General features: G+C 48.1%; 1 protein-coding gene across 2 annotated transcripts in view; it reads left to right on the top strand.

Annotated features, from left to right (window-relative positions):
* LOC120986617 (vitelline membrane outer layer protein 1-like) overlaps positions 1 to 15508 on the top strand; it is a 40859-nt gene extending 25351 nt beyond the window's left edge. The window contains exon 4 of one of the 2 annotated variants that reach the window (XM_040415276.1): positions 15191 to 15502. In XM_040415276.1, coding sequence (XP_040271210.1) covers positions 15191 to 15476 — 286 coding nt within the window. In that variant the 3' untranslated portion in view covers positions 15477 to 15502. Of the gene's footprint in view, positions 1 to 15190 lie in introns of both variants that reach the window. The other variant, XM_040415275.1, reaches the window with a different exon arrangement.
* Positions 15509 to 16885: the final 1377 nt, after the last annotated feature.

Here is a 16885-nt window from a genome sequence, read left to right on the forward strand (position 1 = left end):
TGAAAATGAGTTTATCATCTGCAGAAAGTTAATACAAGGCACTTACTAAGGTATTGTGAGCGATCATATTGCCTCCTTTGCTAGCTGGATTCATTTTTAAATCACATTATACACTATTCGTTTCCATTGTTATGACCACCCTGTAATCCATACTATAGGAAAAAGTGCCTATAGTATGCAAGCATGACCACCGCTGCTGGATTTCAGGGTGGTAGTAACTAGTGTTGAGCGAATCGAAGCCAAACAAATTGACTTCAATCTGCATTTCAGAAAAAATGAGCCGAATTTCCTACCGCTTCATGGTAATAAATCTATTTTTCCTGAAATGGCAATTTATTTATTTTTTTGCTTACGGAGAGGCTGTTGTGGCCATCTTGATTGAAGATAAACCGCAAAATCTTGCATGGGGTGACATGTGACATTACCACTTCAGGGAGCTGGCCGGGTGGGGTGACATTGTCAATGATGACGTCACCACATCCAGCCAGCGTGATGACATCAGCACGTCACCGTGCGAGATTTCGTGCTGTCTTCAATCGAGATGGCCGCGACAGCCTCTTCGCGTGCAAATGGATAAGGCGAGTATATATATTTTTTTTACCTGATTAACCACTGAAAGGCCACAATTTTTATGTCAGATGCCGTGATTAGCAACATGCTGTCGGAGGGGTTCAATGTCGGGGGGGCGGTGCGATTCCCCATCATAGCTCCCGCTACATAGAAATAAATTTGCTTCCTGCCAAAGTCAGATTGACAGCAGTATGCTTAGTATTGGCGCCATCCATCATGGACCACCCACATGATTCCTAAGGTCAGGATGGTGACTAGTTTTCCTTAAACTACAAGAAATTTAGACTAGCAGATTCATATTCATAGTCACAGGTGCATATCCATCAAGCAAACATGGTAGATAAAAAAAATGGCTGCACAACTTTACACATACAAATATATGTCTGTTCAGGCGTAATTAGTCTTTCATATTATAGGCTCCCCTTATATATAATTTACTTACAGTTCTGAAGACTCAGGGGTGCTGGCAGGCCTTGGCCTCAGGGGTGCTAGCTGGCTTTGCCTCAGGGGTGCTGGCAGGCTTTGCCTCAGGGGTGCTGGCTGGCCTTGGCCTCAGGGGTGCTGGCTGGCCTTGGCCTCAGGGGTGCTGGCTGGCCTTGGCCTCAGGGGTGCTGGCTGGCCTTGGCCTCAGGGGTGCTGGCTGGCCTTGGCCTCAGGGGTGCTGGCTGGCTTGGTCTCAGGGGTGCTGGCAGGCTTGGTCTCAGGGGTGCTGGCTGGCTTGGCTGGGCAGAAGGAGTGTGGGAGACTGAGGCCTTTTTTCTCCAAGCTGCTCCGGAAAAAAATATATTTTTCATTACACCTCAGGTCAGACCACCAATGTTAATCAGACCTCAGCTAACAGCCCCAATAAGATCCCCAATGTTAATAAGACCCCAATAAGACCTCAGCTCAGACCCCAATATGAATGACCCCCAATCAGACCTCAGATAAGAGCCCCATGCCTCATAGCAGCCCCCAGTAGCCTTATAGCAGCCCCCAGTAGCCTTATAGCAGCCCCCAGTAGCCTCTCCTTCAGCCCCCATTGCCTCTCCTTCAGCCCCCATTGCCTCTCCTTCAGCCCCCATTGCCTCTCCTTCAGCCCCCATTGCCTCTCCTTCAGCCCCCATTGCCTCTCCTTCAGCACCCATTGCCTCTCCATCGGCCCCCAGTGCCTCTCCATCGGCCCCCAGTGCCTCTCCATCGGCTCCAAGTGCCTCTCACCAGCGCCCCCCAGTGCCTCTCCATCAGCTCCCAGGCCCCCAGTCAGTGCCTCTCCATAAGCCCCCAGTGCGTCTCACCAGCCTCCAGTACCCTCTCCATCAGCCCCCAGTGCCTCTCCATCAGCCCCCAGTGCGCCCTCCCCAGTATTAAAATCATTGGTGGGCAGTGCACCCTCCCCCCCCCCCCCCTCCCCGGTATTAAAATCATTGGTGGGCAGTGCACCCTCCCCGGTATTAAAATCATTGGTGGACAGTGCACCCTCCCCCCCCCCTCCCCAGTATTAAAATCATTGGTGGGTAGTGCGCCCCCTCCTCCCCAGTATTAAAATCATTGGTGGGCAGTGTAATGCTGGGGCCCAGATTGGTTGCCATGGCAGCCAGGACACTACTGAAGTCCTGTCTAGCTGCCATGGTCAGTTACTTTGCAGCAATATACTTACATGCGCTGTGGCCGCTTGGTGCTCCTTGTTCTTCTAACTCACAGGTCTGTGCAGCGCATTGTTTATGCTTATAGCAATGCGCTGCACAGACCTGTGAGTTACAAGAAGGAGCAAATGGGCGGCCACAGCGCATGTAAGTATATTGCTGCAGAGTAACTGGCCATGGCAGACAGGAATTCAGTAGCGTCCTGGCTGCCATGGTAACCGATCGAAGCCCCAGCATTGCACTGCTGGGACTCCGATCGGAACTGCCGCTGCCACCAATAATTTTAATACTGGGGGGGAGGGCGCACTGCCCACCAATGATTTTAATACTGGAAAGGGGGCGGGGGAGGGCGCTCTGCCCACCAATGATTTTAATACTGGGAAGAGCAGGGGAGGGCGCACTGCACACCAATGCTTTTAATACCGGGGAGGGGGGGAGGGCGCACTGCCCACCAATGATGCAGCGTCCCCATCTCCATGGGAACGCCTCGGATTTAGAATATACCATAGAATCTGAGTTTTCTCCAATCCCATGGTATATTTTAACTTCAAGCGTTACCTACAGATGACCAGGAAGCGGTAAATACAAAGCCTTCACCACTTCCTGGTCCATTTGCCCAGCGTTAAAGATGGGCGGCCCTGAAAGGGAACGGCGTTCCTGCTATGAAAAATTTGCAGGAACGCTGTTCCGACACGTTCCCGCAGGACTCGAGCCCTGATTATACCTACTATAAATGGAAAAATAGAAGCTCTTAGCGCACATTTTGATCAAACTTGTGTCGGGCCCATCTACCAGGCGTCAAGGTGGCTTCCGCAGATGGGTACCTAACACTAATTTACCGCCTCTCTTGGACTTATCTAAGCCTACATTTTCAGGGCAGTGTAGGAACCAGCTACATTTGTACTCTGCTCAGAAGCCCCAGGCAGATGGGCATTGCTCAGTCTAAAAGAGGTGCTACCCTCAATATATACTACAAGAAATTTAGACTAGCACATTCATATTCATAGTCACAGGTGCATAACTATAAAGCAAACCTGGTTTCCCTTAAAAGAGACCTTGTCACTAGACAATAAACTGAAATCTGTCTTATCTCAGGAGGACACGCTCTCTCCATCCACCTTCCCCAGCTGGGAAGGTGCCGCTCGCACAAGACTCCACCTCAGGAAATACCTGGATTCAGAAGAAAACCACTGCACTATTTACATATAGGGCTCCATAACAAATGGGGGGGTGCATCTCAGGAATGGGGTGGGGGGGGGACATCTTTGAATGGGGGGGCTCATTGGAGAGGGAACGATCAGGAAAAGTACCGGGTTTTATTTCGCTAACCTCCTCAAACAGAGAGAGTGGCCGATATTTTACCAGTTCCACCTCTTCCACCATAAAAGTCGTGTAAAATGTGATGTTTAGTGTTGAGCGAATCATAGTCCACAAACTGGACATTGATCTGAATTTCAGGGAAAATTCTATTTGCCGCAAAACCGAATTTCCTAACATTTTGTGGTAAGGAATAGATTTTACCTTGAATGGCGTTAGAAAAAAAAAAATCATACTTACCCTCATCCTTTTAAGGGCCAATAGCCGACCGCTGCCATCTTGATTGAATATCTCGCATGAAATCCCATGTGCAGTGATATATGACATCACCATGCCGGCTGACATGATGACGTCATCACAGGCCGTGTGAGATTTCGCGCTGGATCTACAATCAAGATGGCGGCGGGCGGCTCTTCGCGATTAAATGGATGAGGAAAGTATGATTTTATTAATATTTTTTATTTTACACCTGATTATTGCTGTCAGATGCCGCGATCAGCGATGAACTTACAAAAAAATGCGCTTTGTGACAAAGTAACCCCCCCCATCATTTAACCCCTCAGATGCCACATTCAATGACGATCGCGGCATCTGAGACTCACATTCAGGCACTTAGAGGTTAATCCTGGGCAAAATAAAAAATACATTTTACTCACCATATTCGCTTGATCCGCGCCTTCTTGATTGAAGAAAACCCCCCAAAGGACCTGCGGCAAGCGTGATGATGTCACCGCACACGGCCAGCATGATCATGTGATGACGTCTTCAGGCTCACCACAGGTCCCTTGGCGGGTTTTCTTCAATCCAGATGGGAGCGGACAGCCTCTCCACGAGCGGATCAGGTGAAATTATTATTTATTTAACTTGCCTAAGAATTGGTGTATTATGCCCTGTGGTCTCCTAGAGCTCAGGTTTTCTCTCTCTCTCTTTCTGTGAAACCTGTGCACCCACTTCCCCCCGGATAGCTTGCAGGTAGTGTTGATCAAGCATGCTCGGCCGAACACAAGTTCGGCTTGAGCATCTTGATGCTCGGCACATGGCGGTATTCGCGAGCGCAATGCGCGAGTTTCCTCCCCGCACATTTCTTAGCTGCTACGCAGCCAATAAACTTGGAGGTAAGTGCTGCCCTCACTGTATTAGCGCAAACTTCGCTAAATAGCTAAAACTTTACAGACCCAAAAGTCCTTTTAAGGACTATTGTGTGTGGCAGCAATATCTATTTTTAGTGCATCCTGCGCAATAGGTAAGCAGCTGCAGACAGCAACATTAGCTGTGCCCCATCTCCTGTGTAAAGTGTGCGCATCCAAAAAATATCTGTGACATCCAGTGAACTTTTTCCATAAACGGTATCCGCTGCGGACAGTTACATTACCTGCGCTACATCTCCTGTATAACGTTTGCGTATCGGAAAAACCAGTAATATTCAGTTGATTTTTTTTGCTGCTGGTAGCAGCGACAGTACCTGCGCTACATCTCAAGTATAATGTTAGCGCATCCGAAATATCAGTGACATTCAGTGTAATTTTTTAGCCACTGGTGACAGCGACATTATCTGCACTACATCTCCTGTGTAACGTGTGCGCAGCCTAAAAATATCTGTGGCATCCAGTGTACTTTTTTCGTAGACAGTGTCCACTGCGGATATTTAAATTACCTGCGCTACATCTCCAGTATAACGTTTGCCCATCCTGAATATCAGTGACATTAATTCAGTGTAATTTTTTATTAGCCGGTGGTGACAGCAACATTACCAGCGCCAAATCTCCTGTATAACGTGTGCGCATCCTAAATATCCGTGACATTTATTTAGTGTAATTTTTTATTAGGCGGTGGTGGCAGCGACATTACTTGCGCTATACCTCCTGTATAACGTGTGCACATCCAAAATATTAGTAACATTCATTCAGTGTAATTTTTCATTAGCTGGTGGTGGCAGCGACATTACCAGCGCCAAATCTCCTGTATAACGTGTGCGCATCCTAAATATCAGTGACATTCATTCAGTAAAAATTTTTATTAGGCGGTGGTGGCAGCAACATTACAAGTGCTTTTGGCCAGGGACGCTCCATTTCCCTGATGGCACACTGGGTGAACATTGTGGAGGTCGGGAGTGACTCTTACTCTGGGATGGCACAGGTGCTACCGACGCCAAGGATTGCAGGCCCTACTTCCTGCATCTCACCTGCAAGCCCTCGCATGTAATGTTTTACAGGGTCAGCTGACCTACAGGCCCTCGCATATAACTTTTTGGAGGGTCAGCTCACCAGCAGGCCCTCACCTACAATCTTTTAGAGGTTCAGCTCAGCAGCAGGCCATCGCCCATAATTTTTAAATGGTCAGCTCAGCAGCAGGCCCTCACCCAAAAATGTTTCCATGGTCAGATTAGCAGCAGCCCCTCGCCCATAATGTTTTAAATGGTCAGATCAGCAGCAGGCCCTCGCCCATAATGTTTTAGATGGTCAGATCAGCAGGCCCTTGCTCCAAATGTTTTTGAGGGTCACCAGCAGGCCATCAATCATAATTTTTAAAGGGTGTGTATGATGCCCTCCATTATGTGTGACAAAGGGTGTATTGGAGTGCCGGTTCCCGGTTCCTTTTAATTTTTGGCAGCCCTTTCACTTAGGGCATAGGCTTTATAAGTGTAGGAGTCTCACTAACTGAACAATTGTACCACAATGTGAATGAGGCCCTCCTTTATGTGATATAAAGGTTGTATCGGAGTGCCTCTTCCTTGTAATTTTTGGCAGCACTTGCACTTTATATACAAGTAAAAATACGGGAAAGAATGTTTCCTTACAATTTGTCTTCGGTTTTGTGCGTATTGTCTGTAACAGTGGCGTACAACTCGGACAACATTGTTCCCAGCAGCGACCTGGGAGTCCAAGGTGCATCCAGACATCCTCCCCATGCTGTTCCCAAACCATTTCGGTGGTGTTTCCATCAATTTCTGACCTTTTCCTATGAACCAGACACCCTCCCCTCTTCAGAGCAGGGGGCGCCTGGTTTAATCCTCGGATTCTTCCATTGACTTACATTGTGCACGGGTGCTCGGTAGAGGTGTTCGGCCAGAGCACCCGAGCACTTTGGTGCTCGATCAACACTACTTTCAGGGTCTTTGTGATGCTGATCTGAAGCAGAACCCTTTATAATAAGTTGCCCGAGCTCTTACAATGTAATGATCTCTGTACATAATGACTGTACTCTACTGGTGTGAGAACCACAACTAGCTCTGCGCAGACACTGAACAAGGAGGAGATGCTAAGAGATGTGAAGTCAGAAACAGAAATGATACCTTCTGTAACTCAATATCACTTCAATGAAGGGGCGTTGCTAGGTTAAAACATTCGGTGCCTGGGCCCCTGATGTTTTGTCCTATCCCTGCCTGCCAGATAGATCCAACTGTATTGCCTTAGGACAGCAATACTATTGAATCTAATGCCCTGCAAGAGCTGACGGACCTGTGATGACATAACAGTCCATGTGATCAGTACTAAATGCAGTAGCTGAAAAGGACCTGCGATGATGTCACGAACATGTGACCAGTGCAGGAGAGGACAGCGCTCAGCAGTGAAGAGAAGTCCTGAGAAGGAGCTGAGTGATGTCTGCTACATGAGGATAGGTAAGTGAAGGGAGAGGCAGAGCAATGCTGGGAATTATAGTTATTTAACTGGGACTGTATGTTAGGGCTGAAAGGAGGGAAGTTATTTACATGGGACAGTAGGGTGGAGTGATGTTATTTACATGGGACTAAAAGTTGAGGAGGTGATGTTATTTACATGGGCATGCATGTTGGAGGTGGCTGGGGCAGGGTGATGTTATTTACATGGGACTGAATGTTGAGGGGTACTGCTATTTACATGGGACTGCATATTGGAGGTGGCTGGGAAGGGGGTGATTTTATTTACATGGGACTGTATGTTGAAGGTGCCTGGGGGAGGGAGTGATATTATTTACAACATGTGACTGAATATAGAGGGGGTGATGTTATTTACATGGTACTGCATGTTAAAGGCGGTGGGGGGAGGAGAAGATGTTATTTACATGGGACTGTATTTTGGAGGGGGCTGTAGATGTAGAGGGATGTTATTTACATGAGACTGTATATTGGAGGGGGCTGGAGAAATGGTGTGATGTTATTTACATGGGACTGTATTTTGGAGGGCGCTAGAGAGATGGTGTGATGGTATTTACATGGGACTCTATGGCTGAGGGGCTGAGGAATTATCATTTCTGAGGACAGTAAACATTGGTTGACTTAGAGAATTGGGCCATATGCATTGGGGTTTGGGCCCCAGACCTTTTGAGACCCTAGCAATGCCCCTGCTTCAATGTAAGCAAATTACCGACACACGGGATGATAATAATGCTGTAGAGGGCAAAGTAAGTCCAATCTCCTCAAAGTCCTCAGTTTCATGAACGAAAGTGTGCTCATACATGTACTTGTAGGTATCATACATGTTCTTGTAGGCATCATACTGTACATGTTCTTGTAGGTGCCATACATGTTCTTGTAGGCATCATACATGTTGTTGTAGGTACCATGTATGTCCTTGTAGGCATCATACATGTTCTTGTAGGCATCATACATGTTCTTGTAGGTATTATACATGTCCTGTTCTTGTAGGTATCATACATGTTCTTGTAGGTATTATACATGTCCTTGTAGTTAGCATTAGTGATGATTGAGCACCAAAGTACACACATTGCTATATTTGTGTGCTCGAACAAGCACGCTAGTATAATGGAAGTCAATGGGAGACAACCAGGCACCCCATGCTCTGGTCCATTGGAAAAGTTCAGAAAGTGACAGAAACACCATTGAAATGGATCGGGAACAGCATGGGGAAGATGTCTGGATACATTTTGGACTCCCTGGTCACTGCTGGGAACCATGTTGTCCGAGTTGTACGCCACTTTTACAGACTGACAAAAATACGCACATAACCCCCCCAAAAAATCTATTTAACAGAAAAAATTGTTAGGAAACATTCTTTCCTGTATATTCAATTGTGTAAAAAGTGCAAGGGCCTCATTCACATTGTGGTACAATTGTTCAGGTAGTGGGACTCCTGCAGCGTACTCAAGATAGGTGTAGAAATGTTCCTGGGTGTTGTAGTGCAATAGACACTAACCTGAGACGGCTGACTCTCTGCATAGGCAGGTGATGATGAGAAATGTTCGTGACACCAGTGCCAATTAAACGGTGGCACACCGTTTGCTGATAGCAGGAATAATTGAGGAACCACGTGATGTTAAAGCAGAACTCAAACTTTAGTAGTCATCATATAGGGACATTGATGGAAGCGCAGTTCCTTTGCAGACAGTTGATTTTCAATACAGTTGATGCAGGCAATATATATATATATATATAGCAAGGTGACTTCAGAGGGTTAAACACAGGACTTGCAGTACAGGCGGCTTGCACTCTATTCCTGACTGATCCTGGAACATAGAAACTCTTCTCCAAGGCCCAATGCCCTAGCTCTGGCGTATATCCTTGGTTTTTATAATTATCAAGTACCTCCTCTGTTGTCTTTAGTACCTCTTGCTTTCCTGGATTTGCCTCTGTCTCTCTCTCAGCTTCCTCAGGCTCTTTACCGAGGTGTTCCTGCTTCTGCATATGTGAACTCAGGAGGGGAACCTTCTCTTTGAATCTGGAACCCGGTTACAGGGACTGCAATACCCTCTCCTGGTCCGCAGGCTTCCGGCCTGGACTTGACTCTGACATAGTCTAAACTCCAACTACTCTAGACTGTAGACTCTAGACTGACTTTCCTTACCCTGACTGGGCCTTATATAAACTAGGGCTCCCTAGCTCCCTCTAGTGACTAAGAGCTGGAATGACACCCCTAGCAGGCCTGTACATGCACATTTCACAGTAACAGGGAAATACATAGCATTACATTACATTATCTTCACTCATATCAACCTCCCCATAAATAAGGGGAAACGACAGCACAACAAGTGACCCTTTTGTAGTGACGGGCATTACCGTCCCCGTACACTACACTCCTACACTCATAAAGCCTATGCCCTAAGTGAAAGGGCTGCCGAAAATTACAAGGAACCGGCACTCCAAAACAACCTTTGTTATACATAAAGGAGGGCATCATACACACCCTTGAAAAATTATGATTGATGGCCTGCTGGTGACCCTCAAAAACATTTGTAGCAAGGGCCTGCTGATCTGACTATCTAAAACCTTAGGGGCGAGGGTCTGCTGCCGCATTGGTGACTCTAGATAACCTCTAGGCGATTGCACGTCCCCATGACGGCGACAATCCATTTTCTGAGCCTACCATGGTGATCACGGGTAACGGGGAATCAGGTTTCGATGCCGGAGAGGGAGCTTGAGAAAGGGATACCACATCAAAGGGAGGTCAATGGCTGAAATCTGATTGGCTGTTGTTCCCTTGCCCCTTTTTTTTCCTAATTGTGAACCACCCAGAGAGGTTGGGTCAAGTAATGAAGCAAAAGTGCAGCACGCCAGACCTGCAGGGTATTGCGATTGTGAGGTCACGGTTAATGGGCAAGCGAGGGTTACTCACAGTTCTGTAGAAGAACCCTGGGCAGGCGCACAGCAGTGAAGAAGAGGCTGGCACAGGAGTCCTCTGGGGCACACTCTGTATTTAGGGAACAGGCCTGGTGGTGGATGAGGTGCCCTGGATGTTGCAGGTGTTTTATGTGCCTGGGGCAAGGTCCCTTTAAGAAACGTGACGCCAGTGCCTGTAACGGTGGCACGCCGATTTCTAGTTGTAATGAGTGAGGTACACAGATGGTATGGTGAACCAAACTTTGCTTTACTTGGAAACAGTTCAACTTTGTACAGTTCGGGTTCAGTTCCACATTGCAGCAGTAACGATTAGCAGGCTTTCTATAAATGGCAAATAAGGTTCTTTGCAAGATACTCAGAGGGTAAAATCAACACTCACAGACCAGGCTGCACTATTCCTCAGTAGTTCTGGCTGGCTATATTCCAAGGCCCGTATGCCCTAATGCTGGCTTTTATCCTTGGTAAACAATCTTACTCAGGTATATATCCCTTGCTTTCATTTAATGATTCCTCTGCCCTTCAGCTTACTTGTTTAGCTGGAACACTGGCTCTGCTCTGCTTGAGGGAACTGTAGGTTTCTCCCAGGAAGCAAACTCTTCTCTTGGGGTTAATCTTCTGAGCTAACAGAGGCTCAGGAACTTCAGGCAGGCTAGACTGCACTACTAGCCACCTGGAATGCACTACCCTCCCCTGTCTGGGCCTACCTATATATACTCAGGGCTCTCTAGCTCCCTCTAATGTCTAGGAGGCTGAACTACAGCCTAACAGGCCTGACACCCAGATAACACAGGGAAATGAACATAACACATCACATTAATGCAATAGACATATTAACCCTTGTGTAGTGCCCACCTTTACCTAGTGGGACACTACTGAAGCATCCAAGGAAGGCAACAGGCGTGCGGCAATTACCCACTTGCGACTCGGGGAGATAGTGACGATAAATAACAATACAGGACTCTTAAGATGTAATAAAAAATTACAGGGAATGTCGCTGCGGTATTTTGGATGAGGAAACATTATACAGGAGAAGCCCTGCTGCCGCTTTGTTGACTCTAAATAACTTCTGCCTGATCGCAAGTCTCTGTGACGTCCACCATCCATTTTGATATCTTCCCTATCAACTTTCGATGTTCTTTTATGCGCCTAACATGGTGACCACCGGTAACGGGAAATCATTGTTCGATTTTGGAGAGGGAGCCTGATAAACGGCTATGGCTACTACTTCAAAGCAAGGCAGCATGAGTTGCGGGCCTGCAGGTGAGGTGACCCAGTAAAAGATTTTAGGTGCGTGTCAGGTGAGCTGACAATGTAAAACATTATATGCAAGGGCCTGCTGCTGAGCTGACCCTGTAAAACATTATATGTCAGGGCCTGCTTCTGAGTTGACCCTCTAAAATATTAGGGGCGAGGGCCTGCTGGTGAGCTGACCCTGTAAAACATTATATGCGAGGGCCTGCTGCTGAGCTGACCCTCTAAAACATTATATGCGAGGGCCTGCTGCTGAGCTGACCCTCTAAAACATTAGGGGAGAGGACCTGCTGCTGAGCTGACCCTCTAAAACATTACGGGCAAGAGCCTGCTGCTGATGACTGTGTTATGGACACTTGGACTCTGCGCTGGGACATGGAAGTGGATGTTGTTGCTGATGGTTCATGCGAATGTCCAGGTGCAGGGCAAGAGGCAGCCGGGCCTGCACCTTCGACAGGGGATTGGCCAGTAGTGCATAACACAGGGGAAGAGGAGGCAGTGGTGTGACCCGCAGACCCAGATTGTGGACCCAGGCGTTCAGCTCACTTAATAGGGTGCTTGGATGCCATGTGGCGGATCATGCTGGTGGTGGTGAGGTTGCTAGTGTTCACGCCCCGGGTTCGTTTTGGTACGGCACAGGTTGCAAACTATCACTCTTTTGTCGTCTGCACTTTCCTTAAAAAAGCGCCATACTGCGGAACACCTACCCCTTGGCAAGGTAGATTTACGCATAGGGGTGCTTGGTGTTGCCGGCCTGTTTGGTGTGGGCCGACTTCTCCCATTTGCAACCCCACTGCCTCTTCCAGCCTGTTGCGGTGCTGTGGATCCCTCCCCTTCTGTACTGCTGTCCTCGCTCGGCTTTTCACCTTCCCATGTTGGGTCAGTGACCTCATTGTCAACCACCTCCTCTTCCACTTCCTCACTCTGCTCATTCTCCTGACTTGACCTAACCACAACCTCAGTGATTGGCAACTGTGTCTCATCATCATCCACCTCGTGAACGAATGATTGCCGTTCACCACCATCATCTTCTTGAGACTGTGAAGGCTCAAGAGGTTGGGAATCAGGTCCCTCTTCAAGCATGCTGGGCACAAGGGCCAAATGTAATAGTGGAGCTGGAAAGAGCTCCTCGGAATATCTGAGTGCGGGATCACTCGTTTGGCAAGCCTCTCAATGGTGGGAGGAAGGATGATCAGAGAGAGGATTCGGTTGACCAGACTCTTGGCTACAGAGACTGGACTTGGTGGAAGAGAGGGTGGTGCTTAACCGACTGGAAGCATTATCTTCAGCAATCCAACAGACCAACTGTTCTCACTGGTCCGTTTTTGGACAGTTTTGTCCTGCGCCGCCCAGCTAAGTTGGACATGAAGCTGGGTACGGTGGATTCATTTTTTTTCTGGTGCACTGGCAGCAGGCACAGTTTCATTGTGCCCAGGGCCACGGCCTCTGCGTGCACCAACAGCTTCACACCCACTTCCCCGTCCCCTAGTTCTCACCTTCTTCATATTAATGGTTTTGTCACTAGATGTGGTGCAGATTGTTTTACAGTCCGCTAAAGACACCATTTTCTGATGCAGGACAGTATATGTCACAGAAACTCACAGAATATGGACCCAGATTAGGCCCAGATTATTGGAATTTGCCCAAAAGAAACAGTTTTCGGATGCAGGACAGTATATGTCACAGAAACACACAGCATATGGACACTATTTTAGGCCCAGATTATTGGAATCTGCGGTACAGACACTGTTTTCTGATGTAGTTTATATTTATATTTATATTTTTCCCTATATCTGGGCCTGACAACCACACAAGGTTTTGAAGCGCAGATCACACAATTCACGGATTACACCGTTGACAGCAAAAATGTAGATAGATTATGGGAGAAAAATGATTGTTTTTACTAATATTCTTCCTATCTCTGCCCCTGACACACAGAAGGTTTTGCTGCACAGATGTCACAAGTCACTGCAGACACCTTCTATATAGCAAAAGAATCGCTATTTCGCAAAGTATAAAAAAATATATAAAGTACTACTTTGCACAATTAAATTGCTGCCACCACACACAATAGTCCTTAAAAGGACTTTTGGGACTTTGAAATGTTATTCACTGGCAGGGCCGGCGCCACCAGTAAGGCGACTTAGGCAGTCGCCTCCTAGGGCGCCATGCAGCATGGGGCGCCCGTTGCGGTAAAAAAAAATAATTGCTTATATAAGTTCGGGCGGCCGGCTGCGCCCCTCATGCGGCGCCGCCTGAGCGGCTGAGGCTGAGCGCTTGCCGCTCTAAAGAATCCTGCCTGCTGTTGTTAATGTAACGTGGCCGAGCTCTGTTCGGTCCGCGGTACAGGAGCTTTTGTTTCCTGTACCCGGCCGGACTGACAGGAAGTGCTCACTTAGTGTGCACTTCCTGTCAGTCCGGCCGGGTACAGGAAACAAATGCTTCTGTACCGCGGACCGAACAGAGCTCGGCCACGCTACACTAGAGGTGACAAGGGAGGGAGGGGGGGGGGGTGTAAAATGAGAGTGACAAGGGGGAGGGGGGGGTGGAAATAATGAGTGACAAGGGGGAGGGGGGGTGGAAATAATGAGTGACAAGGGGGAGGGGGGGTGGAAATAATGAGTGACAAGTGGGAGGGGGGTGGAAATAATGAGTGACAAGGGGGGGAGGGGGTGTGAAAATAATGAGTGACAAGGGGGAGGGGGTGTGGAAATGAGTGACGAGGGGGGGGTGGAAATAATGAGTGACAAGGGAGGGGGGGGGGGAAATAATGAGTGACAAGGGAGGGGGGGGGAAATAATGAAGTGACAAGGGAGGGAGGTGGAAATAATGAGAGGGGGGGAAATAATGAGAGTGACAAGGGGGGGAATAATGAGAGGGGGGGAATAATCAGAGTGACAAGGGAGGGGGGGAATAATCAGAGTGACAAGGGAGGAGGGGAATAATGAGAGTGACAAGGGAGGGGGGGGAATAATGAGTGACAAGGGAGGGGGGGAAATAATGAGACTGACAAGGGAGGGGGGTGGAAATAATGAGAGTGACAAGGGAGGGGGGGGAAATAATGAGTGACAAGGTAGGGGGGGGGGAATAATGAAGTGACAAGGGAGGGGGGGAAATAATGAAGTGACAAGGGAGGGGGGTGGAAATAATGAGTGACAAGGGAGAGGGGGGGGGGGGGGGAAGAGAGTGACAAGGGAGTCCCCAGAGCCAGACCAAGAGCCAGACAGCAGCCAGAGACCAGATCATCTTATTGTCCTGGTGGTAAGTAGACAATGCAATATGTTTATTATTTAATTGTTTAGTTATTATTACTACATTGGAAACTAATTTACCTCACATTTAGGGTCCATTCACACATCCGTGTGTGTTTTGCTGATCCACAAAACACAGACAGCGGCAATGTGCGTTCCGCACTTTGCGGACCGCACATTGCCGGCACTATTGCGGACAAGAATAGGACATGTTATATTTTTTTCAGGATCGGAATTGCAGGTCCGGGTCCGCAGTTCCAGATCAGGGCCGCACAACGTGCGGCCCCATAGAAATGTATGGGTCCGCAATTCCGTTCCGCAAAAAGAGACGGCTACAAGAAGCTGGATTAACCCTAAGGGAAACATAGCAGTTCTTTTAATTTAAAAGCTGAGAAAGGGGTGGAACATGATATGGGCAGATCATCTGATAAGGCGGGGGGGGGGGGCGTCAATACCACCATGTGCCGAGCATAGCGATGCTCAAGCCGAACAAGTATTCGGCCGAGCATGCTCGCTCATCACTAGTTAGCATACATGTTCTTGAAGGTATCATTATTATGATAATCAAGTACGAGGTAATGTACGAGGTAAATAACCATCCAAACTATGTTCTTTCTCCACAGATGGGGGCAATGGACTAACGTTTCACGTTGTCAAGAACATTTAGCAGCTTTTAGGCTGCAGGTTGAACCCCCTCAGGGTGATGGAGATGACACAGCGGCCAACAACATGGAGATGTTATGTTCAGATCCCAAACCTCTGAACGGATATGGTGGCCGCTGGGGAACTTTTGAAGGCTGGAGTCGTCCTTGCAATGATGGGATCTGTGGTATGAAAACCAAAGTGGAAAAACCACAAGGCAGAGGAGATGACACCGCTCTCACTGATGTCCAGTATGAATGTTGTTGACCACAAATCACCCCATGGGGTTCATGTAAAACTGGATCTCAATCTCGTAAATAAAACCATAGGTTCATGTCTTGGTCACCGTCTCGCCCTTGTTGTCTACTTGTCCTTATGTCTTATCAGTTCAGGTCATTGAGGCTTGAAGGTCAATTTCTTTCTCCCAAATATAGGAGTGAATATAAAGGGGTTCTCCGAGCTACAGACATTGATGATCTATCCTCAGGGAGCTGCGGCTCTGGAAGCTATACTGTGTATGGAGCTGAGGAGAGACAGTCTCATACACCGGGTGCTGCAGCAGAGGAGCTGAGCTTCAGTGCACCGGTGCCAGGAACTGTGCTCTGTGCGGAGCCTTCTGCTTCCATCCATACGCAGAGGCCTGGCAGCTGATGGGTGAGAGGACTGGGGTCACACCCCTCTCATCTGATACTGATGACCAGAGCAGACACAGAAAAGGATATTGCTGGGGCATACCTAGAAAACGCTGGTCCTCATAGCATACATTTGTATGTCAGCTCAGAGGGTGTGTCCCTTATGCTGCAGCTCTCTTCCCATCACAGCTCAGGGAATTGTCCTTTCTGCTGTAGCTCACTCCTCGTCCCTGTCACAACTCAAAAATGTGTCCTTTCTGCTGCAGCTCTCTTTCCGTCACAGCTCAGGCATGTGTCCTTTCTACTGCAGCTTTCTCCCAGTCACAACTCGGGGGGAGGGGGGGGGGCATGCCCTTTCTACTGCAGCTCTCACCCCATCGTAGCCGAGGAGTGTGTCATTTATGATGCAGTTCTCTCTTTGTGAGAGCTAAGGGGTGTGCCCTTTCTGATGCAGCTCTCTCCTTCACAACTCAGGCATGTGTCCTTTCTACTGCAGCTCTCACCCCATCATAGTTGATGGGCGCGTCCTTTCTGATGGAGCTCTCCACCTGTAACTTCCACAACTTATTACATTAGACGGGCCGCTGTAGAATAGAATAGAATAGAGCAGATGTGACCAGCTGGGCAGGTGGACATCACATTACTATACAGATTAAGCACCAGGGGGCGCCATTATAATGAAGTAAAGAGAGAGGTAACTCGGTTTTCCTGATGAATTATATTGAAATGACATTTATTGGTTCTACAGCCCCTTCAATACTGGAGAAAAGAGTAAACAATTCCCCGTCCCTTCATCCAGACCATACAGTCAGAGCCCCCCCATAATCCCAGTCACACACAGCCTTCCTGTGCCCACTCCTCTCCTGAGAAGATCTTCACCTCCATCCTCCTCAACCAAAAAGAGTGACCAACAGGTAGAATAGGTGTGGTTTGGTGGTTGTGGCTTAACAAGGGGGGGCATAGTCTAGATCAAAATCCCCCCCCCCCCCCCCCCCCATTATGGCGTCTTACCACCCAGAGAAGAAGCGTCCACGTGAAGACGTG

The sequence above is a fragment of the Bufo bufo genome, chromosome 1 (assembly GCF_905171765.1).
Source record: "Bufo bufo chromosome 1, aBufBuf1.1, whole genome shotgun sequence".
NCBI classification, from domain to species: Eukaryota; Metazoa; Chordata; class Amphibia; order Anura; family Bufonidae; genus Bufo; species Bufo bufo.